The 23,197-nt window shown below is 44.3% G+C and overlaps 1 protein-coding gene across 4 annotated transcripts in view; it reads right to left on the bottom strand.

Moving 5' to 3' along the window:
• FAM13C (family with sequence similarity 13 member C) overlaps window positions 1-23,197 on the bottom strand; it is a 323,331-nt gene that overhangs the window by 178,225 nt on the left and 121,909 nt on the right. For all 4 annotated transcript variants that reach the window (XM_082267352.1, XM_082267355.1, XM_082267354.1 and 1 more), the window contains one exon: window positions 1,740-1,852. In XM_082267352.1, the coding sequence (XP_082123478.1) occupies window positions 1,740-1,852 (113 nt within the window). The remainder of the gene's footprint in view (window positions 1-1,739; window positions 1,853-23,197) is intronic.

The following is a 23,197-nucleotide window of genomic DNA, read 5'->3' as shown; positions in this document are numbered from 1 at the left end:
AGTTGGGACACTCCCTCAGCCCAGACGAATCACACCCTGAGCACATGTAACAGGCCTAACTACTGATCAGGCTCCCCTGATAAGCAGATGGAGCAGACTATGATTTACCTGCTACTCCCCTGTTAAGCAGGCAGAGCAAACTATTCTCCCTGCCTAGCACCTATCTAGGAGGGTGCTACATAACTAAATGCTGCCTTGTAGGGGGTGTATACTTCTGCAATTCGTCATTCTGTTTTTTTCTCATTGTCTTTGAATTAATCTGCAAAGATCTGTTTTTGGACTGACATAAAATAAGTCTGGCAATCAATGTAAAAAGGAATTCTAAAAAAAAAAAACATAAATCCACTGTGATTTATTGTTCCATGACAAAGCCTGAAGTAAGGAGTGAAAACATTTTAAGGCTCCGTTTCCACTATTGCGACTTGTAGTGCGACTTGACACATGTCAAGTCGCACAACAAGTCAAAACCCATTATTTTCAATTAGGCCCGTTCTAACTGCTGCGACTTGTAAAAAGGTTTTTGCACTACTTTTGGGCCGACTTCAGTGCGACTTGTCCCTCATTATAGAAGGAAGTCGCCGCAAACAAGTCACACTACAAAGTTGCGCTAGAAGTAGCGCGACTTTGTAGCCGCAATAGTGGAAACTGAGCCTTAGGCCCCTTTCACACAGGCGGACCGTTCAGATCCGCCTGTCCGTTTTTTTGGCGGATCTGAACCGTCCCCCCATGCATTCCTATGGGGCATCGGATGTCAGCGGAGACATGTCCGCTGACATCCGACCCGATCCGATCCGTCAAATCTGGACGGATGGAAACGCTATTTTCCATCCGTCCAGCAGATCGGATCGGATGGCATCGGATGAGAACGGACAAACGGTCCGTTCCCATCTGATTTCCCCCATAGAGATGCATGGGGAACTGACAGCTGTGTCTCCGCACACAGCACGGAGACACAGCTGTCCTCCTGCTGCTCAGCCGCCGTTCCCCCGCTGAGAAAAACTGACTCCGTCCAACGGACGCAGTGTGTGAAAGGAGCCTTAAAGGACTACAGATATTACAGCTGTGTTATGGCTTTTATCCACATTTAAAAGGTGATGTTCCACATACAGCATGTTTGCATTGTGTTCTATTATTTATAAGCACACAGGATACTGCATGGGGTGCATTTAGAGTATACATCTTCCTCTGTCTTTATCGGACAGTTCTGCACGTTTTCCTAGCACTATTTATAATGCAGAACAACATTTTAAATCAAGATTTTGAAAAAACAAATCTGAAGAACTGTAAGGTTATTTTTTATTTTAGTAAAAGCATAGAAATGATCTAGAAATGTTAATGGTCCTTCAGTATTCTTTTTACACATGCAATCTAAAATAAAGTTATTCCTACAGCCTAAAATACAGATATTATTATTATTATTAAGGATTTCTATATCGCCAGCAATTTACGCAGCGCTTTACAATAATAGATAAATAAATAAAAAAAATAATATAAAGTGTAAACTAAATTATATAGGACTAGTAAAAACACCACAATACAGTTCCTGTGCAAACATAGTCTTGTGATGGAGAACACTTTGCTGCAAGTACATGATTGCTTGCAGATAATTTTTTTTAACTATTTGTCATGTGCATGAACAAACAGAGTTATCAGTCCACTTTATCATCGCCAGTCCTTGAGCTGCATTGTTAGGTTGCTATGACTGTTATATAATACCTCTTATAATAAAAACAACTTACCTTGGCTGGAAATCAGCAGCTGCTCTCATAGATACATGAGGACTCTGCTCATGTGACATCATTCCTTTTGTAGTCCAGATTTCAGGAAGGCATTGACTTATAGTCTCAATTTCCTGCAGGAAAAAAATACTCCAGTTAAGACAAGGACAGGTACACAGTGGGGTAAGTGGAGAGATTTAAATGTTAAGTTGGCAGCTTTTAAAATGAAAGACCATATTAAAAAAAAAAAAAAAAAAAAAATTCCCTCCAGAAAACAGCTCAAACAACAAAATGGAAAATGAAAGAACATCACCTTTGCCATCTCTAATAAAAAAACAAAAAAAAACTCAAACACATTTGTACAGACAGAATATGACATCAGACCACTTGCCATTCATAATCAGCAGAACAATGTGTGCTAAACCAGTGTACAGGATTTAACAATCAGTCTTAAGTCAGGTGTTGTTCCAGACTTCTCTCTATACAGGCCTGCCTGCTTTCCCACAAAGAACTAGATTCTGAAAATGATACAGTCCTATTTAGATTTTTTAAAAATGCTTTGCGAAGCTTGAAACATGATCATTTTACTTATGTCTCTCTGTACTTTCTGTGTAAATAAAAATTAAAACATGGTAACATAAAATTAGATGGTAAAAAAATGCAGACTACCTTGTTGTTTTCCTTCATATTACCCATATTTAGATCTACTATGCAGTTTGTGTGTTTTTTATTTTTTTCGTGCTTTTTTTTCCCTATATAATGTAGAAAGTCAGCTTGGTTGTAGAAACAACCAGTTTTGGCAATCTGACAAATTTAGAACTCTAATTTAAGAGATGGCTGTAAATTTTAAATGGATTTTGTGCGAAATTATACATTATGGTTCCACACATACTGTAGTCAAGAGAAGGCTTCCACTGAGCTCCTGTCACGCACTGAACCCTGCCCAGACACCAGGGCTCATTATTGGGGCTTAGGCCTAGTTCACACTAATGTGATTTCTGATACCAGTTGTGTTGCACAGAATTACATGTCAATGGAAATCACATTCTCTATGGTGCCCACTCAAATTAATGCAGCACCGCACGTTTTTGAGTCCTGCACAACTTTGTTGCAGTACGGTTCTGGTCTAATAGCTTTTAATGAAAAGCGCAAAAAAAAAAAAATAATGATCATGCTTTTGTTGCTAGTGTTTTGTGTTGGCTGTTAGGAGCTGGAACCAGCCAGTGTCCTAACAACCAGTGGCTTATCCCTGCTGTAAGCCGAGGAATCCTGGCAGAATAAAAAACAAAGAAGCCTGTCAGGAAAAAAAAAAAAAAAAAGTGTAATGGCGTGAGCGACCCCCCCCCCCCAAAAAAAAAAAGACCCTTATTACCGCATACAGACCAGAAAAAGTGGTGGGGCCCATGTTCATAAGGACAGGGACCTTTTCTCCACAACCCAGGTGGAGTCTGTGGGTGGCAAGATTTAATAAAGGACTTTGGGGGTTTCTATTTCTGAGGCACTTTTTTTTGGGTGAATGAGTAGGGGTACACATGGGGGGCAGGTTCTGATAAGCCCCGCACCTGCAGACCTCCACAACCATCAGTTCAGGGTTGTGGGGGGAACATATGTTGACGACAAAGTAACCCCATGTTGAGGGCATGTGACCTGGTATGGTTCAGGAGGGGAAGGTAACCCCCCCCCCTTTTTTTTTTTTTTTGGTGTCAGGCCACCCTTAAAATTCAAACCAGACCCCAAGGCCTGGTATGGCTTGTGGGGGGACCTCCGTAACATTTTTTTTTTTAAATCACAGGCCTCCGTGTTTACATATGGAGATGGTTGTTAGGATGCTTGGTGCTGGCTCCTTAACAACCAGCATCTGTGAACTGAGTATACTATTGCTCCTACCAAAAATGCAGTGGCATGAAAAAAGCATCAAAACCCGTCATAACACACTGATGTCACACTACAAAATTAAGTCTCTGCTGCTCTCTGTCTCCTGTGTCCTCCCCCCCCCCCTCACCTCCCTGCCTGTCTGCTGTGTCAGTGCCCGCCCCTCCACTCCTGCTGCGCTCATATTTATTATAAAGTAATAAAATCCCCTCTGTGATATAACACTAAGTGCTCCTGTTCCTGTCTTATAGAAAAAATATGCGATCCGTACTTATATCACAGCGGCTCCCAGTGATCACATGACCGCTCGGCTCTCTCTCTCCTCCCCGGGCAGAGAAGAGAGCCAAGGGATCAGCTGATCGCCGGGTGACGCTCTCATATAGGTACGGATCGCATATTTTTTCTATAAGACAGGCACAGGAGCACTAAGTGTTATGTTACAGAAGGGATTCTATTATTTTATAGTAGTGGCTAAACAACCACTTTAAGTTACCCAACTTTCATTAGCCAACAAATTAACATACTTATCTTCCTACATTAGGATCAAAAGTCTGAGGAAATCCTGAATCTGGGGGAATCCTGATGGTCAAAAAAAAAAAAAAAATAAATATTTTGTCCAATTAGAGATAGAAGATACATAATTCCCTTAACATGCGTAACATGTCTGACATAAAACATCTGAACTGTGACACATTTACTGCTGCTTTTGTCAGTATTTATAGTAAACATAGGAAGCCATTGTTAAAAAAAAAAAAAAGAAAAAAGAGGGAACATGACAAATTCATTTTAAAAGACAGTTAGCTGTCAGGCCATAAATGGCAAAACAATCCAACTGCTCTATGTTCCACTGAGAATAGGGTAGGCCATTTACCAGTCCACCAATAAACAAAAATAAGTGCTTCCAACGCTGGAAGACAATTTTCCTGGCTGATTCCTCCCACTACTCAATGAGCAAGAGCAATGGTAACCAAGAGTGCACCCTCTTCTCTTTAAGAAAGTTTCAAGATAATCAATGGCAGGTTTTGGAGGTTTTTTTGGCAACAAAAGTGAGTACCCCCCCAACGTGAAAATGTCCAAATTGGGCCCAACGTGTCAATATTTTGTGTGGCCACCATTATTTCCCAGCAATGCCTTAACCTTTTTGGGCCTGGAGTTCACTAGAGCTTCACAGGTTGCCACTGGAGTCCTCTTCTACTCTTCCATAACGACATCACGGAGCTGGTGGATGTTAGAGACCTTGTGCTCCTCCTTGTTCCATTTGAGGATGCCCCACAGATGCTCAATAGGGTTTAGGTCTAGAGACATGTTTGGCCAGTCCATCACCTTTACCCTCAATTACCCTCAGCTTCTTCAGCAAGGCAGTGGTCATCTTGGAGGTGTGTTTGGGGTCGTTATGTTGGAATACTGCCCTGCAGCCCAGTCTCCGAAGGGAGGGGATCATGCTCTGCTTCAGTATGTCACAGTACATGTTGGCATTCATGGTTCCCTTAATGAACTGTAGCTCCCCAGTGCCAGCAGCACTCATGCAGCCCCACACCATAACACTCCCACCACCATGCTTGACTGTATGCAAGACACACTTGTCTTTGTACTCCTCACCTGGTTGCTGCCACACATGCTTGACACCATCTGATCCAAATAAGTTTATCTTGGTCTCACCAGACCACAGGGCATGGTTCTAGTAATCCATGTCCTTAGTCTGCTAGTCTTCAGCAAACTGTTTGCTGGCTTTCTTGTGCATCATCTTTAGAAGAGGCTTCCTTCTGGGACGACAGCCATGAATTAGATGCAGTGTATGGTCTAAGCCAGGGGTAGGGAACCTATGGCTCGCGAGCCAGACGTGGCTCTTTTGATGGCTGCATCTGGCTCGCAGACAAATCTTTAATAAAGGGGGGCGTGTCCGGACGTGAGCCGCGCTGGACGTGTTGTCCCAGAGCTCTGCCGCGTCTACCACTCAATCCAGTACCATCCGCGTAGCTGTGCCTGGTGCCAAGGAGATTTCTGCACTCTGTACACTTTGTGGGCCACCCCCCCGCTACCCTCAGTTCGTCTCTGGGTGACCGGATTGCCATGCTACGGACCCCGCGGCCTACTCGCGTTACCGCACTGCCGGCTCGTGTGCTGTGCATCTGAGGGCCTTGGCAATCACCGTCCGGTAAGGAGACCTGCCATCCGCTCCCTGTGCCCTGACAGACACAATCTCCTTCCCCTCTGACACCCGGGGACCCGTGGGAGCTGCCTCTCATATCCACTTCTGAGGCCTTCAGCGGCCGGCCGCCATTTTCTCAGGGCCTATACTCACCTCCATCACTCGCAGGCCTGCAGGCGCTTGACCACTCCGGCCTCATTGCATACCTGCCTGCTCTGATTCGGTCTCACCCAGCAGGTCACAATCCACAAGTGGAGCCTTCCACACAGCACGCTGATGTCTCTTTCTCTCTCAGCAAACAGCTCCACTGACACTTTCAGACCAGCTGATTAAAAAGCAGGTCTGAAAGGAAAGTACCTGCCCTCTTCAATTAACCCTCTCTTAACCCTGTCCTAGGCCGACTCTCTAATATATATATATATATATATATATATATATATATATATATATATATATATATATATATATATATATATATACACACACATAGATTATATATATACACACACACAAATGCGCTTCTAGAAGAATGGTCAAACATTCCCATAGACACACTTCTAAACCTTGTGGACAGCTGTCCCAGAAGAGTTTAAGCTGTTATAGCTGCAAAGGGTGGGCTGCCAGCAATGTTCATGTGTGTAAAGGCAGGCTTCTCAATACGTTTGGTAATATAGTGTGTGTGTGTGTGTGTGTGTGTGTGTGTGTGTATTTACATAGATAGAGAGAGAGAGATAGAGATATATATATACATATACTGAACAAGATTATAAACATTTTGTTTTTGCCCCCATTTTTCCTGAGCTGAACTTAAAGAGCCAAGACTTTTTCTATGTACACAAAAGGTCTTTTTCTCTTAACCACCTCCCACCCGGGCCATTGTACATATAGGGCCGGGTGGGAGTCTCGTCCTTCTGATCGGACGTTCCGGAACGTCCTTCAGAAGGAGAGAGATCGCGCCGCCGCGGGCACGCGCAGCGGCGCAATCTCGATGTGCCTGTGTCCCTAGGACACAGAGCAACAAGATGCGGCAGGAGGGCCCTGTGATTGGCCCTCCTGATCACATGACGGCTGTGTCCAATCACAGCCGTCATGTAATGTCAATACAGCCGTTGTAACGGCTTCGATCTCTTCTCCTCCTGACAGATCCTGTCAGTGAGGATAAGAGGAGAGGATCGGTGCTGCAGCCGGGGGGATCAGTGAGTATTTCTAAGTACTCACTGATCACAGGGGGGGTCTGTGCTGGTAATCAGATGTTGATTACCAGTGCAGCCCTGGGGGGAGGGGGTGCCACTAGAGCCACCAGGAATGCCCACCCATGACCACCAGGGATGCCCACCATGGCCACCAGGGATGGCAAACAGGGCTCAGAGAGCCTGCCAGTGGTGCCCCCCTATCAGTGCTGCCCACCAATGCCATCAGTGCTGCCCACCAGTGCCCGTTATTGCCATCTATCAGTGCCGCCCACCAGTGCCCATTATTGCCCACCAGGGCTGCCTATCAGTGCCCATCAGTGCCCCCCATCAGTGCCGATCAGTGCCGCCCATCAGTGCCACCTATCAGTCCCCATCAGTGCTGCCTATCAGTGCCCATCAGCGCTGCCTATCAGTGCCCACCAATGCTGCAAATCAGTGCTATCAGTGCCACATATCAGTGCCCATCAGTGCTGCATATCAGTGCTACCTATCAGTGCCCATCAGTGCTGCATATCAGTGCCACCCCATCAGTGCCACCCCATCAGTGCCACCCCATCAGTGCCTGTCAGTGCGGCGTCATCAGTGCTCATCAGTGCAGGAAAAAAACGTATCTATTTACAAAATTTTATAACCTAAACAAAAAAACTTTTTTTTTTTTTTTTTCAAACTTTTCTGTCTTTTTTTATTTGTGCACCAAAAAAGAAAAAACCTGGCGGTGATCAAATACCACCAAAAGAAAGCTCTATTTGTGGGGAAAAAATGACATAAATTTGGTTTTGGTACAGTGTTGCATGACCGCGCAATTGTCATTCAAAATGCAACAGCGCTAAAAGCTGAAAATTGGTCTGGGAAGGAAGGGGGTTTAAGTGCCCAGTATTGAGGTAGTTAAATAGTGTTCACAAATCTGGCTAAATCTGTGTTAGTGAGCATTTTGCCGAGATAACCCATTCACCTCACAGGTGTGGCATATCAAGATGCTGATTAGACAGCATGATTATTGCACAGGTGTGCCTTAGGCTGGCCACAATAAAAGCCACTTTAAAATGTACAGTTTTACTGTATTGGGGGTCCAAATATCATTCAGTATCTGATGTGACCACCATTTGCCTCACACAGTGCAACACATCTAATCCACATAGAGTCGATCAGGTTAGTGATTGTGGCCTGTGGAATGTTGGTCCACTCCGCTTCAATGGCTGTGCGAAGTTGCTGGATATTGGCAGGACCTGGAACATGCTGTTGTATACGCCGATCCAGAGCATCCTAAACATGCTCAATGGGTGACATGTCCAGTGAGTATGCTGGCCATGCAAGAACTGGGATGTTTTCATCTTTCGGGAATTGTGTACAGATCCTTGCAACATGGGGCCGTGCATTATCATGCTGCAACATGAGGTGATGGTCATGGATAAATGGCACAACAATGGGCCTCAGGATCTCGTCATGGTATCTCTGTGCATTCAAAATACCATCAATAAAATGCACCTGTGTTTGTTGTCCATAACATACACCTGTCCATACCATAACTCCACTTCCACCATGGGCCACTCGATCCACAATGCTGACATCAGTAAACCGCTTACCTGTATGCCATCTGCCCTGTACAGTGAAAACCGGAATTCATCTTGATGAGAACACTTCTCCAAAGTGCCAGATGCCATTGAATGTGAGCATTTGCCCACTTAAGTCGGTTATGACCACCAGGGGCAGACTGGCAACTTTCGGCCCAGGGGACAAGCACAAGCCAGAGGCCCATGGTGCAGCGACTCAGCCCCCACCCACTTCAAATCCTCCTCCTGACCCCCATACCAAGCTGAAGCTCTGCTCCAGATACTATCTTATTGACTGGCTGAATCTGGGTTCCCTACCTAGCCAGCAGGGGTAGGTTGGGGGGGAGCTGAGACAGCTCGATTGGGGCTGGCTGGGGCAGAAGAGTCTCCAGTGGGGCATGGAACTGGCCTCCCACCATATATGCTGGGGGGGAGGCCTGCGCTCTGTCTTTGTCTTCAACCCGCACTCAGTAGTGGGGACTTTTTAGTTCTTTTCACCAGGCATCCTTTAAGCATGTCTGTGGCAGAAGCGGTGCAGCCTTTTTACAGGACATCAGATCGGCCCAGGGGGCAGTTGCCCCCTGGCCCAGTCCTCCCCTGACGACGACAAACTGCAGTCAGGTCGAGACCCCGATGAGGGTGTGAGCATGCAGATGAGCTTCCCTGAGAGGGTTTCTGACAGTTTGTGCAGAAATTCTTTAGTTATGCAAACAGATTTTTGCAGCAGCTGTCCGGGTGGCTGGTCTCAGACAATCTTGGAGGTGAAGATGCATGGTCTACGGTTGTGAGGCCGGTTGGATGTACTGCCAAATTCTCTGAACCGCCTTTGGAGACGGCTTATGGTAAAGAAATGAACATTCAATTCAGGCAATAGCTCTGGTGGACATTCCAGCAGTCAGCATGCCAATTGCACGTTCCCTCAAACCTTGCGACATCTGTGGCATTGTGCTGTGCGTTACCTTTTATTGTGGCCAGCCTAGGGCACACTTGTGCAATAATCATTCTGTCTAATCAGCATCTTGATATGCCACACATTTAAAGTGGATGGTTTATCTTGGCAAAGGAAAAGTGCTCACTAACACAGATATAAACAGATTTGAGAGAAATAGGCCTTTTGTGTACATAGAAAGTCTTAGATCTTTGAGTTCAGCTATGGTAAAATTGGGGGCAAAAACAAAAGTGTTGCATTTATATATATATTTTACTTTATTCAAATTCCTGGAAATCCTGCAACTAGGTGACCCAATTAAGCAAATGTAAACCATGAACTGTAAAATCAGGTACTGCCTCAATTTTCTTTACTGTTCTGGCAATTGGCACACAAGTGGCTTATGAAAAATGACACTGAAGATCCAACTATAAACTGTAGCACTTTTCTAAAACGTAAGTGCCCATTCACACTGCCGCGACTTGTCAGGCGACCGGTCAGCCTGACAAGTCGCGGTCCATGCAGTGCTACGGGAACCGTTCTAATAGGAGCGACTCAAGTCACTCCGACTTAGAAAATAGTTCCTGTACTACTTCGGGGTGACATCTGAACGACTTGCATTGACATTCATTATATGAAGTCCGTGCAAGTCACGCCGAAGTCGCTGTGCACGCAACTTCACAGGTCGCCCCCAAAGTCATGCCACGGTAGTGTGAACCGGCACTCAAGAACCGTAGTCAAAATGAAAAAATCAATATGTGATGTAAATCTTTAATCTGGTAAATAGCTCACTGGTTGTTTTGCAAACAACAGTAAAGATCTTCACATATTTACCTTTTCTCCCTGCAGCTAAAAGCTCTCATGTTCACTTCATGTAATTAGGTGACAATGCTGCTTTTGGGGGAGTTTCTCCTTAATCCATGAAAAGCCCCAGCGTCTCAATCAACACAGACGTCCCACCAAGACTTTGCCCACTCTCCTTCATGATTGGCTTGCAATGCCCCACCCAAGCTCTGCCTATGTCCCCCTTCTATGCTCCGCCTATCTCTATACAGCCTGTTCCCAAGTATTCTACCTTTCACTGAAAGCTATGCTGCAGAGCACTGGCAGTCACATACTTCAGATTGTGCCGACTCTGTTTTACATAACACACACAAAGCTATTGATTGACAGCAAGTATTTTACATAATAATAACAAACACCTAGGCATGATAGAAGGCATAAGGAGTCATGGGAACTGCAGTTCCCTGTGGGTGATGCAGAAGCTAGCACAGTGAAAATAAATGATGTGCTAGCTATGCAGAACTCTTCCCACTATCACTAGCATTATCAAGCAGAGGAGGAGTGGTTGGGGGGGGGGGGGGTAGGCAGGTGGGATTACAGACCCCAATTGCATCTATATGGTAAGAACATCATATTTTCATTTGTTATATTTATTACCATGTGTAACTTTGAGGTGTTTATATATGGGTTTTCCAAAAAGAGCATGCTGATTTTAGTTTTACTTAGTGGGTAAAAATTATAGACAGTAAACACAAGGCATTATAATTTAAAATCACAGACATGAATAGTTATATTTTAATAAGTAAGGAGACTGCTAATTAGCAGGTTTTCTGCTAACACATTGGCATTATAATTCAAAAATAAGAATTTTTGTACTCGCTGTTAAAGCGGAGTTCCGGGCAGAGAAACGATTTTTTTCTGAACATACCCCCGGGACAGTCAGGGCTAGCACATTCCACACTGGCTAGCCTCTGATCTGTCCCGGTTCGCACTTACCTTTTAGAAGAAATACTTACTTAGAAATTTTCTTCCACAGCGTTCCCATCTCGGTTGTGGGCAGCTGAAGCCGGCGCGGTCCTCTTCTCTGTCTTCTTCCGCGTCTTCGTGTCCCAGAATGCACTGCACCGGCCCCTCTCGTCACTTCCGGTGCGGCGCCGCATTCCTAAACAGCTTCTGGGCGTTTAGCAGGGGAATGCGGCGTCGCCCGGAAATGACGAGCGGGGCCGGTGCGGCGCATTGATTCCTGGGAGCTATGACGTTTAGCTCCCAGGAATCATCGCGAGGCAGGAAGTGACGGGGTGAGCCTCGGCGCTGGAGGAGGAAGCTGTCATAGGTGAGTATTTACGATCTTCAATAAAAAGGGGAGTAAACAAAAAAAATAAATAACTATCCAATTCCTTTTCAGGTGAGGCATACCTAGCGGAGGGGCACAAAAAAAAAAAAAATCTTTTTTGTGCCCGGAACTCCGCTTTAAAGCTAAAATCCAGACACACGTATTTTCATTTAAATCTATTATTTCACAGCAACAAAGGATATAAATCCACTTTGTGTGCATCAAATGCCTTTGCAAACCCAGTACTGGCGGTCCCCGGGTTATAAACAAGATAGGGACTGTAGGTTTGTTCTTAAGTCAAATTTGTTTGTAAGTCAGAACAGGTACATTTTTTAAGGGTAGCTTCTGCCAAAATAATAATTTCTTAAGTTTTTTTGGCTAGCATAGGGAAGGATTAACACCCCTGTACCATTTGTTTTGCTGTCTGGGCCCCTGTTCAGAAGATTTAACCTCACTTTCTGTCCCTATGACAATTGGATTTTGAAAATTTTGGGTTGTTGTGGAAACAAGGATTGGTGATAAAGCTTCAGTGGTGACACCTTTTACCCACGATCACTCTTACAGGAGTGAATTTCCCTTCTTGGTGATAAGGCTTCAGTGGAGACACCTTTTACCCACGATCACTCTTACAGGAGTGAATTTCCCTTCTTAGGGGTAGATTTCCTCTCACTTCCTGTTGTCTCGCTCCGTTTTTAAGTAGGAGTCATTTGTAAGTCGGATGTTTGTAACCTGGGGACCGCCTGTAATTGCCTTGTAAAAGTACCAGTGACATGTGCTAAGGAGAGAGCAGGACTGTGGGAGGGACCAATAGACCCCCCATTCCCTACAGATTGCCTGCAAAAAACTACAGGAAAGGTAGAGAGAAGACCAGTCACCCTGCACAAGGAGAGAGTGCAGCAGTAACTGTTTTTTATTACAGGAACCTCCTACAAAGAGGCACAGTTTTATAATGGATTACTGCACAGATCTGGATGAAACACACAAACTCAAAGAAGAATGCACACAACTTATGATTTTAGACAATATTGGTTTATCCCAAAGTCCTTTTCTTGGAGTCCAGTGAGGGACACCGGAATTCTTAGACTGTTGGATTATACTACCACCTACAGGTGAAATGGACACTGGCAGCAACAAAAAAACCTTACCTACAACCATCATGCTTCAGATTTGTAGCAGAAGTCCAGAGATCATGAAATACAGTACTCACAGAGGGAGGGACTGGAGTTCCTCAAAGGACTCCAATGAAACTATTTCAAATGATTCTAAAGCCTAAATATTTGCTACTTTAACGCATTCCTTAAGTATAACATGTTTTGTATTTTTAAAATAAATTGCATTCAGAATCACTACGGCTAAACTTAGAGTCTCTCACTGTGTGAAATAAAAGATGCAGCAAGTCAGAAAGAGCCTGCCTTATTTTCTGGCTGAAGGACACCCAGCTTCATAACTGTCCCAAGTTTGCCACTTTCCATTCACTGAATTTCAGTTCAGTCAAATTGTAGAGGCTCAGTATTGCAGTTACCCAGGGCAGTCTGTGTGCAAATGTCTAGGAATGCCCACTCCTCAGACTGACATCTACCCATCCAGGCATTTTGAGATTTGCATTACTCCTTCCAAAAATCAGCCTACCGCTTGCATAAGGATCAGGGCCAGACTGGGAGTAAAATTCAGCCCTGGAAATAATTTCACACCGGCCTCAAAGCATTATCATACCAGCCCAACACCATAATGTAATTATTTTCTTGTTCATAAAAAGGGAAAACCATGCATTTTAAAGCACATTTGAAGAGTGTATTATAGATAGGACAGATATGAAAGCATATAGGGCTTTATATATATATATGCTGGTCTGTCCCTACCATTGGACCCAGGCAGCACTTGGAGAGGGGCAGCAAATTGACTCCCAAGATATTTTTCCAGCAGTTTTTAGCAGGGGCTGCGGGTATGGTACAGAAGATGCAGGGGCTGCGGACATGGTACAGGAGATGCAGGGGCTGCGGGCATGGTACAGGAGATGCAAGGGCAGCAGACATGGTACAGGAGATGCAAGGGCAGCAGACATGGTACAGGAGATGCAAGGGCAGCAGACATGGTACAGGAGATGCAAGGGCAGTGGACATGGTACAGGAGATGCAAGGGCAGCGGACATGGTACAGGAGATGCAGGGGCTGCGGGCATGGTACAGGAGATGCAAGGGCAGCAGACATGGTACAGGAGATGCAAGGGCAGCAGACATGGTACAGGAGATGCAAGGGCAGCAGACATGGTACAGGAGATGCAAGGGCAGTGGACATGGTACAGGAGATGCAGGGGCAGCGGACGTGGTACAGGAGATGCAAGGGCAGCGGACATGGTACAGGGGATGCAAGGGCAGCGGACATGGTACAGGAGATGCAGGGGCAGTGGACGTGGTACAGGAGATGCAGGGGCAGCGGGAATGGTGCAGGAGATGCAGTGCTGCGGGCATGGTGCAGGAGATGCTGTGCTGTGGGCATGGTGCAGGAGATGCAGAGGCTGTGGGCATGATGTAAGGACTGCGGACATGGTACAGGAGATGCAGGGGCTGCGGGCATGGTACAGGAGATGCAGGGCTGCGGACATGGTACAGGAGATATAGTGCTGCGAGCATGGTACAGGAGATGCAGGGCTGCAGACATGGTACAGGCGATGCAGTGCTGCAGGCATGGTACAGGAGATGCAGTGCTGCAGGCATGGTACAGGAAATGCAGGACTTCAGACATGATACAGAGGATGCAGGGCTGCAGGCATGGTACAGGAGATGCAATTTTTTTTACAGGTGCTATTGATTTTCCAGCCAGCCCCAGGGCAGGGGGACTTTCCTGGCCTAGGGCCAGTCCAGCCCTGATCAGGGCTGAGTGCTCTTGAGAGCTTTACTGAGGCAGGGTGCTGTTATGTTTTCAGGAAGCTATATACAGCAGTCTGTTGATCCCTTACACCAGCTATGATCTGCCTAGATTGCATATAGACCCAGAGATATTGTCACAAAGTCTAAAGTAAGGCATTCTCATGAACGAACACATCTTTACATGCATTTTGAAATTAAGTTTAGCATACAGAGTGAATAGGGTTAATAGTCTTTGACCACTGGCCATTAACCAAGGATTTAGAATATTTGCTGCCAACACATAAATGCCCCCCTGCTCTTATAAGAAGCCCGAGACCACAACAAGTGACTTCAGGGTGGTGAGTGGGTGGAGATCAGGGAGAACCTCAAAAAAAAAAGTAAAATTATTGCAGTGTGCACACCTGCAAATGCTGGTAACTATATCTTGGTTGCATCACACAGGTGAGTTATTGCCACAAACATTAAAGCCTCATACACACGTACCGATCGTCGGCCGAACGATCGGCCGTCTTTTGTCCAGGGCTGTCGTGTCTGTTGAAAACTGCAAAAGACTGCACACGAATTTTGTCGGCCAACAACAGCCGACTGCAGAAGTGATGTCATGTGATGGTTAACTTTCCTTGTCTTTTTTCTTCTCTGAGCATGCCCAGTCTTGCTAATCTGCTGTCTGTCGGCCGAAATCTGTACTGACTGGCGAACAATCGGTCGTTCTGGTGTTGGCCAACAAAAATTTTAATGCCTGCACGACAATCGGCCGATTGGTTGTCGGCCAAATATTTACGGCCGACAATCGGTACGTGTGTACGGGGCTTAAGCCCCTGTTCACGCCGGTGCAACTTGTCATGCGATTTGACAGATCGAAGTCTCATGACAAATCTCACCCTATTTCTGCCTCTGAAATCGTGTGACTGACTTGCACCGACTTTGAAAAGGTTCCTGCACTATTTTTGGCGATTTTTTGTGCGACTTGCATTGACATCTGCGCATGAAGGTGCACAGATGTGGGCAACCCGCACAAAAAAAAAAAAAAAATCTCACTGCCAGCAGCTTTAAAATCGTATTGAAGTGGTGCAATTTCAAAGCCGCATTAGTTGTGAACTGGGGCTTATGGTTTACTGTATATGAGCTAAAGCCCCGTAAAGCATTGCCTACTGATAATTTTGGTTAGCATACCTGTTTGCAATTTTTGGAGCATGTAGATTTGAGACATGACACATGTGACATCTATTTAGTCTACACCAGCATTTCCCAATTAGGGTTCCGTGGTATTTTGCCACATCCAAGATGGCCCCCGCTAACTGTTGTTCCCGAAAGGTCGGAAACAGCAGAGATCGTGCAACTGCGATCTCATAAGAGATCACAGGAGCATGATCTTAAACCTGCCCTGCCATCAGCCAGCCTGCCCTGACTCCAGGACCGCTGTCAGAGCATCAATGGATGGTTGGGACCTGGAGGGCCCCCCAGCCTCTGGGAGGGGGTCAGGTGGAGAAACCTGCTTTAAGGACTCCATGAGCAAATAGGTGGACCCCCATAAAAAGTGCAAAACACTGCCAAGGGACACCCCCACTGTGCTGGCCGCACCACCAGCAACAGAGCACCCTTTGATCCTGCAGTAGAGAGAGAGGACCCCACCAGACTCCCCACCCCACAGAACAGGCACCAGGGTAAACTGCACTCCATGTGTGGTGTTCAGGGAAAGAAGAGATTTAGGAGTCAGCCCCAGGGGATAAGGAGGGGCTCTCACGTCTGAAATCATTGCTCAGAAACGCTCCACTGCCATGGCTGCTATTTTCAATCCTGGACTAACGTAAAATGGCCGCCTGACTACACAAATATGGCAGCCATGTTTTACAGAATACAAGCAAAAACCAAATGGCGGCACCACAAGGCTCTCATGGCCCCAGGAGGGATCCCTAGGTCTAAGGCAAAACACAGAAAGGAAGTGGGGCCGTGGCAGGAGCCCCTACCAGGTACAGCCCCTCCCCCTTGCAGTAGATTGCCCAGTCACCGGCGGTGCACCCTCACTCCCATTGCCAGCACACACTGCCCCAAGAGGTAGAGGCCATACCACCACACTACCCTAAATATAGATGACCCACAGGGTCCCAGAAGGGGGGGAGGGTGCCTAAAAGGAAGGGGCCCACGTCAACCGCAAAACCCTCCAGGGGGAGACAGCTACTCACCATACCAGGAACCAGGTGGGCACCGCTCCAGACAGAACCTCTCCATCGAAATTGGGGGCTGTCGGCCAGAAGGAATGTTGCAACGCAGGCCGAGACCCAGTCAAATTCGACCTTGCCAGGAGTTTAACTCGCAGGCAAGCTCCCGTTCAGTGGGGCTAGTTTGTGGCCAAACTAGCGTGAAGCAGAGGTCTGCACGTGCTCGCTGGCCAGACTGGGGTGACCACTGGACCTAGATTATACAGCCCCTCGCACAGTCCGGCAGTTGATTTCAGATCTCGCAGAAAAAAATAGAAAAACCCATCTAAAAAGGGAAAAATTGCCAGGACCAAAGATCCCAGCAAGAAACTAGCTCCTTACTCAGAGAGGGCAATACTAGCTCCTTACAAAACTAGCTCCTTACTCCTGTAGGGGGCAATATAACCCAATGGTTAAGAAGATCAGGAGCTGTGTCTGTCAATGAACTAGAAATATAGAGAGAAAGAGAAATATAGATTGTATAAACAGTTGCACAAGTTTTGTGCGGGTGACATAGAAAATGTCAGCTTTTTTTTGTTCTACAGCGCCTCTGATCTCAGAAAACATAAAGAAGAAGAGGGCAAAGTCCCTAGAAACACGTCATGCGCACCCCTCTCCCAACATCCACCAAGGAATTTGATAGCGGTCATCCTCATGTGCAGCTTAGAACGCCACCGCTAATATCCATACTTTGAGCTGGCTGACTCCCTGTCGTCTTCGGTCTCTGTTTACTCAGTGAAGCCTACAGCCTCACACTGATTACAACTGCTTGGCCTCAGGTGTTCCCTATCCATGCTGTAAGTGTAAGTGTGCTGCTTATTTTAATAAGGCCCCTTTCACACATGCTGTCCGTTTGTCCGTTTTTCATCCATCCGTTGACGGATGAAAAACGGACATCAATGTATCTCTATGTAAAAACGGATGACAACTGATGATCATCAGTTAACATCAGTTTTCATCCGCTTCCGTCAATGTCCGTTTTTTTGAACGTATGAATGCCCTATTTTTCATCCGTCAAAAAAAACGGATCGGACGAAAAACGGATGACAACGGATGAAAAACAGATAACTGACGAAAAACGGATGAAAAACGGATAACAACTGACGAAAAACGGATGAAAAAACGGATGACAACTGATGAAAAACGGATAACAACTGATGAAAAACGGATAACAACTGATGAAAAACGGATAACAACTGATGAAAAACGGATAACAACTGATGAAAAACGGATAACAACTGATAAAAAACTGATAACAACTGATGAAAAACGGATATAAAACTGATACATTTTGACGTGACTGAACTGATAAACTGAACGGACCGTATGTGTAAAAGGGGCCTTAAGAGTTTATTTGATACAGACCTCAGTGCCCTGCTATTCCCTTTCTTCTAATCTGAACAATAAAACTGCCCATTCAATAACATTTATGTGAACAAATATATAACGTTTTAAACATTTGCCCCGCACTTCAGGGAGTCTTAAGCATCATTTTTCTCTAAGAAAGATACAAAATTTTAGCACTTTTACATCTCAGCCAGACTGTTCTAATAGCCCTGAGAAAGACAATATTTGTGTATACAGTATATTTGCCAACAGCCCTGGAGACCATGCTCATTCAACACAATATGGATGGGCACAGTGTGCACTATGTTGTTTCAGCTGTACAACCATCTACACTGCTCTGTATATGCTTAGGTTAGCCCACTGTTTGTAAACCACCCTATTTCCTTTTCATCAGAGTACGATGTCTGGCTGATATAAAGTGCATGTACAATTATTAGGCAAGTCGATCTTTGGACCTTATTATTTCTAAGCACATTTATAAATCATATAACGCTAAATGCAATTATTTTCCATTGATTCTATTTACAACCATTACTACATCAAACGTGTGCATTTAAGTTCAGATATTCACAGCGTTAGTGGCCCACCAGTTTGCATATAACTAAAATATTTAAAAAGAGAAGGACAAAATTGTTTTGTGAAGCTCACAATGTCTTATAATGTTTCCCACAGCTTCAATTAAAAATAGCTTTCATCTTATAGATGCAGAAGCAACTTGCAGTAGGTGTCACCCTCAATGCTATTCTTTACAATACAATTCACAGCAGCTGCAGCTGAGTCATAACTAGAGGGAACATGTAGGTTGTGATGTCATCATAGTCCCTAAGAGCATCAATGTGAAAACCACCCTATTTATAAATGAGGAACTAAGTAGGTAAATCCCTTTTGGATTAGAAGACTGATAGTTTATAAATGTTTGAAGACGCAAAGATCTATTCATACGGGATCACATTAAGTCATTGTTTTTCTCTGTTCTTGAATTCAGAATCTTACTATCAAGGTTAAACAAGAAGCAAGTCATCTAGCATGCCTTGAGACCCAAGAACAGCAATGTGCTCAATATGCTGATTCTTCCAGGATACCCGTGACATCCAGAGATTTCCATTGCATCAGTTAGAACTAAGGACTAATTTCCCAGGGGCTGTACATTTTTTATAGGACATTGTGCTATTTTTGCAGCTTATTTTGCACTTCCTCATACAATGTAAACTCATCCCTGTTGTAGGAGTGTACAGGAGAAAAAAAAAAAAAAAACACGTTCATAGGTACACTGGGTTGTATGCTAAAACGGTTTATGGAGGTTTTTTTTTTAATGCTGGACACCACTGGCACTAGTATATCTGTGTTTTAAAGAAGTTTTTTTTTTTTTTTTAAACTGTAAAAACAGCTGATTATATTATGCAAACAATGCCCATCAGTAAAAGGCTAAACGGATTAAACCAGCCTTTATCAACCAGGGTGCCTTCTTCAGGGGGTGCCTTTGCATTGGTACAATGCCAAAAATTGCATACAATCTACAAATGTAAAATGCCCAAAAATTGTATAGGAGCCAACAGCTGGATCAAGCCTGCCTTTTAGTTACACAAAGTCACAGGTTTTCATTGTGCACCATTAAGCCTTCCAGCCACCAGCGTCCTAACAATGACATCATCAGTTGATAATAAGGAGGATGTTGGGTTCCTGCACGGAATCCTTGTTTGTTCCTCCCCTGGCCCTCTCTATCAGCACTGAGGTTGCATTAGCTGAGTGAGGCAGAGAAAGACTGCAATACTTGTCAGTACCAGTGTGCAAAGTCGTATTTAATTTATACGAATAAATCACCTCTGATGTTGCAATGCCCTATACTGTATATAAATTCTGGGTGACGCTGTTTATTGTGGTGCTGCTATTGATTACAATACTATAGATCAGTGGCCTCTGCTTGCCTTTATTTAGAAGATTTGGAGACCCCTGTTCTACATCACGATGAACAATGCTGTTCTATACTGTAGGAAACAGCAACACTGTGGCACACCCTATACATATAATATGTAGGATATATGGTATATATTAGGATATTTTGGCATATCAAAGCAGTGCATAGCAGAGTACTAGCACTTGTAGCTAGATATACAGTCCACTGTGCTTCAAACACAGAAAGAATGGGTTTCAATTTAAATTAGAACAAAGAACCAAAAAAGTGCAACTACTCCCAAACCATCACAGTATGGATCAGAAAGGCTTTATATTCTGACAGTTCAATGCTGGCCATACACTGTATGAAAAATCAGCCGAAAATCATTCATTTGGAATATTGGTTTGTTTTTCGTCCCGTTAATGGGCACAAACCAAAAATAAGTTGTGACGTTTTTTGAGCCAAAACAAATCGAAATTAAAGTTTGGAAAACTTATGCCGAACAGATGATAAATTGAAAGGTTAATGTAGTTCTTGTCCGTTAAAAATTGAGCTGTTGGTCCGTTAAAAATTGAGCTGCACATATGTTACCCAGAAGCAAATAACAAACAAGAAACTGATTTATTTATGTCCATTGGATGATTTATAATTAAAAATTACATTACACAAAGGCATTATTGTTTGCTCTTACAACCGTGGGTTCATTTTTCGTAAACACATTCAAACGATTTTTCAGGCGGCTGTTCCTTCAGAGTGCATGCGCCGATAACGTCATTGGCGCAGTATACAGGAAACATCTCCTAAACTATGCAAGTTTAAGAGATATTTACAGTACCTATAGGTAAACCTTATTATAGGCTTACCTATAGGGTACAAACATTAGAGGGAAGTTTACTTTCTCTTTAAGTATATTAGCGCTACAAAGAGAACTTGGATGATCGGGAGTGCATGGGAAGAGAGGGTTTGGCAGCATTATCATACAACGCAAACCAACACTCTAACATTATGTTTTTGCTACATTGCAGCAAGGGCAGGCCCTTCTGTATGTATGTTACAGCAAATTGTTTTGCAGTAATTATTGTGAACAGGTTACAGCGATAACTAGAACAATCAAAAATAATTCTAAAAGGGGTAAGGTTGGCCACAGACACCAGATACTTTTATCATGATTTTGAATCTTTTAGACAATGTTCTCTGGTAGCAGCAGACACCAAACAGCCCATATTTTATCATACCTCATGCTGTCATCCCAACTCTAAGACAGTCGGACACTTTAACTTTTAATCCACTGGGATCAGCACAAAGACTTCAATCGAAACCACTTGCTGACCAGGCCTTTTCTGGAACTATTGGTTTGCAAGTTTAAGTTAGTATTTTTTGCTGTAAAAAAACTTAGAACCCACAAACACATTTTTTTTCAGCAGAGACCCTAGAGAATAAAATAGCAGTTGTTGCAATATTTTAGGGCGTTACTGTATTTGTGCAGTGGTCTTTTAACCTCTTTACGACCACTCACTCAGCTGCTACTGCAGCACTGCGGCTCCCCTGGGTCCAGCGACGTAGACCTATGTCGCTGGACTCCTAGTGGTCATGGCGCCTCTCGCTCCAGCTGTGTTTAGACACAGCTGGAGTCGGGCCAGAGGAGGAGAGGTGGCGGGGAAAGTGTGAGAAGATCCGCCCGCTTGTGTAAACAAAGCAGGCGGATCTTCTCTGTGACAGACAGGGAGAGATCACAGGATTCAGCATAATTGAACCTGCAATCTCTGTCTGTGTCACAGAACCCTACCCCCCCATCACACGTCAGGAGGCATGAGGCATGCATCTAACCCCTTGATCACCAACAGTGTTAACCCCTTCCCTGCCAGTGTCATTATTACAGTAACAGTGCATATTTATAACACTGATTACTGTAGTAATGTCACTGGTACCCCCAAAAGTGTCAAAAATTCCAGTTAGGGGTCCAATCTGTCCGCCGCAATGTCGCAGTCCCACAAAAAAATCGCAGATCGCCGCCATTACTAGTAAAAAAAAATAAATAAATAAAAATGACATAAATCTTTCCCGTAGTTAGTAGACGCAATAACTTTTCCGCAAACCAATCAAAATACGCTTATTGCAATTTTTTTAACAAAAATATGTAGCAGAAAACAAATCGGCCTAAAATGTTAAAAAAAATTTGATTTTTAAAATTTTTTTTTTGGAAATGTCATATGGCAGAATGTGAAAAATATAGTTTTTTTTTTTCAAAATTGTTTGTTTTTTTGTTTATAGCGCAAAAAATTAAAATCGCACAGGTGATCAAATACTACCAAATGAAAGCTCTATTTGTGGAAAAAAAAGGACGTCAATTCTATTTGGGAACATCGTCGCACGACCACGCAATTGTCCGTTAAAATAACGCAGTGCCGAATCGCAAAATAGGGCCTTGTCATTAAGCAGCAAAATATTCCAGTCCTTAAGTGGTTAAGGACATGTTGATCTCTAAAGGCCCGTACACACGCACCGATTGTCGGCCGAACGATCGGCCGTCTTTTGTCCGGTGCTGTCGTAGGTTGAAAAGTGCTAAAGACTGCACATGAATTTTGTCGGCCAAAAACAACCGACTGCAGAAGTGATGTCATGTGATGGTTAACTTTCCGTGTGTTTTTTCTTCTCTGAGCATGCCCAGTCTTGCTCATCTGCTGTTTGTCGGCCGAATTCTGTACTGACTGAGGAACAATCAGCATGCATGCACATCAGATTCTGTTCGGCCGAAAAGTCGCAGTCGGTTGTCGGAAGCATCATACTAACAAGCCGACAATCGGCCGATCGGACGGTGGCCTAATATTTACGGCCGACAATCGCTACGTGTGTACGGGCCTTAACTAATAACCCTCACTGACATAGTTCTCCATCTATAGCCATTTAAAGAGAATAGTAAATACATAACGCTTCAATGTCAAGATTCTTTTTAATTCCATTCATTTCTTTTGATTTCACAATATGATTGAACAGGTGTGGCTGACGGGTATACGGTACTTTAAAAATCAAGTTAGGAAAATAAGACAAAGGGCGCACACAAACAGTTCTCTGTTTTGCAGTATACAAGTCACAAATGTCTAAGACAAAGCACCCATTCAGCAAGAAGATAGGCACAGCAAGAATAATGTACTCGTGGATGAATAGCGGGAACTCTGATTTCTCAAAAACAAAAATCAGGGAAAATTGTGGAGCTTTTATCCTTGTTTATTTGCAGCCTCGTCATAAAATACTTGATTTTTTTGGTGAGTCAGACTGGAAGTTGTCTGCATTTTAGAAAGTGAAATAGGCCACAGCTGTGATAGTACTTCCACATCCTATTTATATCCTCCTGAATTGTGCAGCTGC

This window comes from Pelophylax lessonae (genome assembly GCF_965119305.1).
Source record: "Pelophylax lessonae genome assembly, chromosome: 9".
Taxonomy (NCBI): domain Eukaryota; kingdom Metazoa; phylum Chordata; class Amphibia; order Anura; family Ranidae; genus Pelophylax; species Pelophylax lessonae.
The sequence above is the reverse complement of the archived record's forward strand: the minus strand, read 5'-3'. Positions and strand labels throughout refer to the sequence as shown.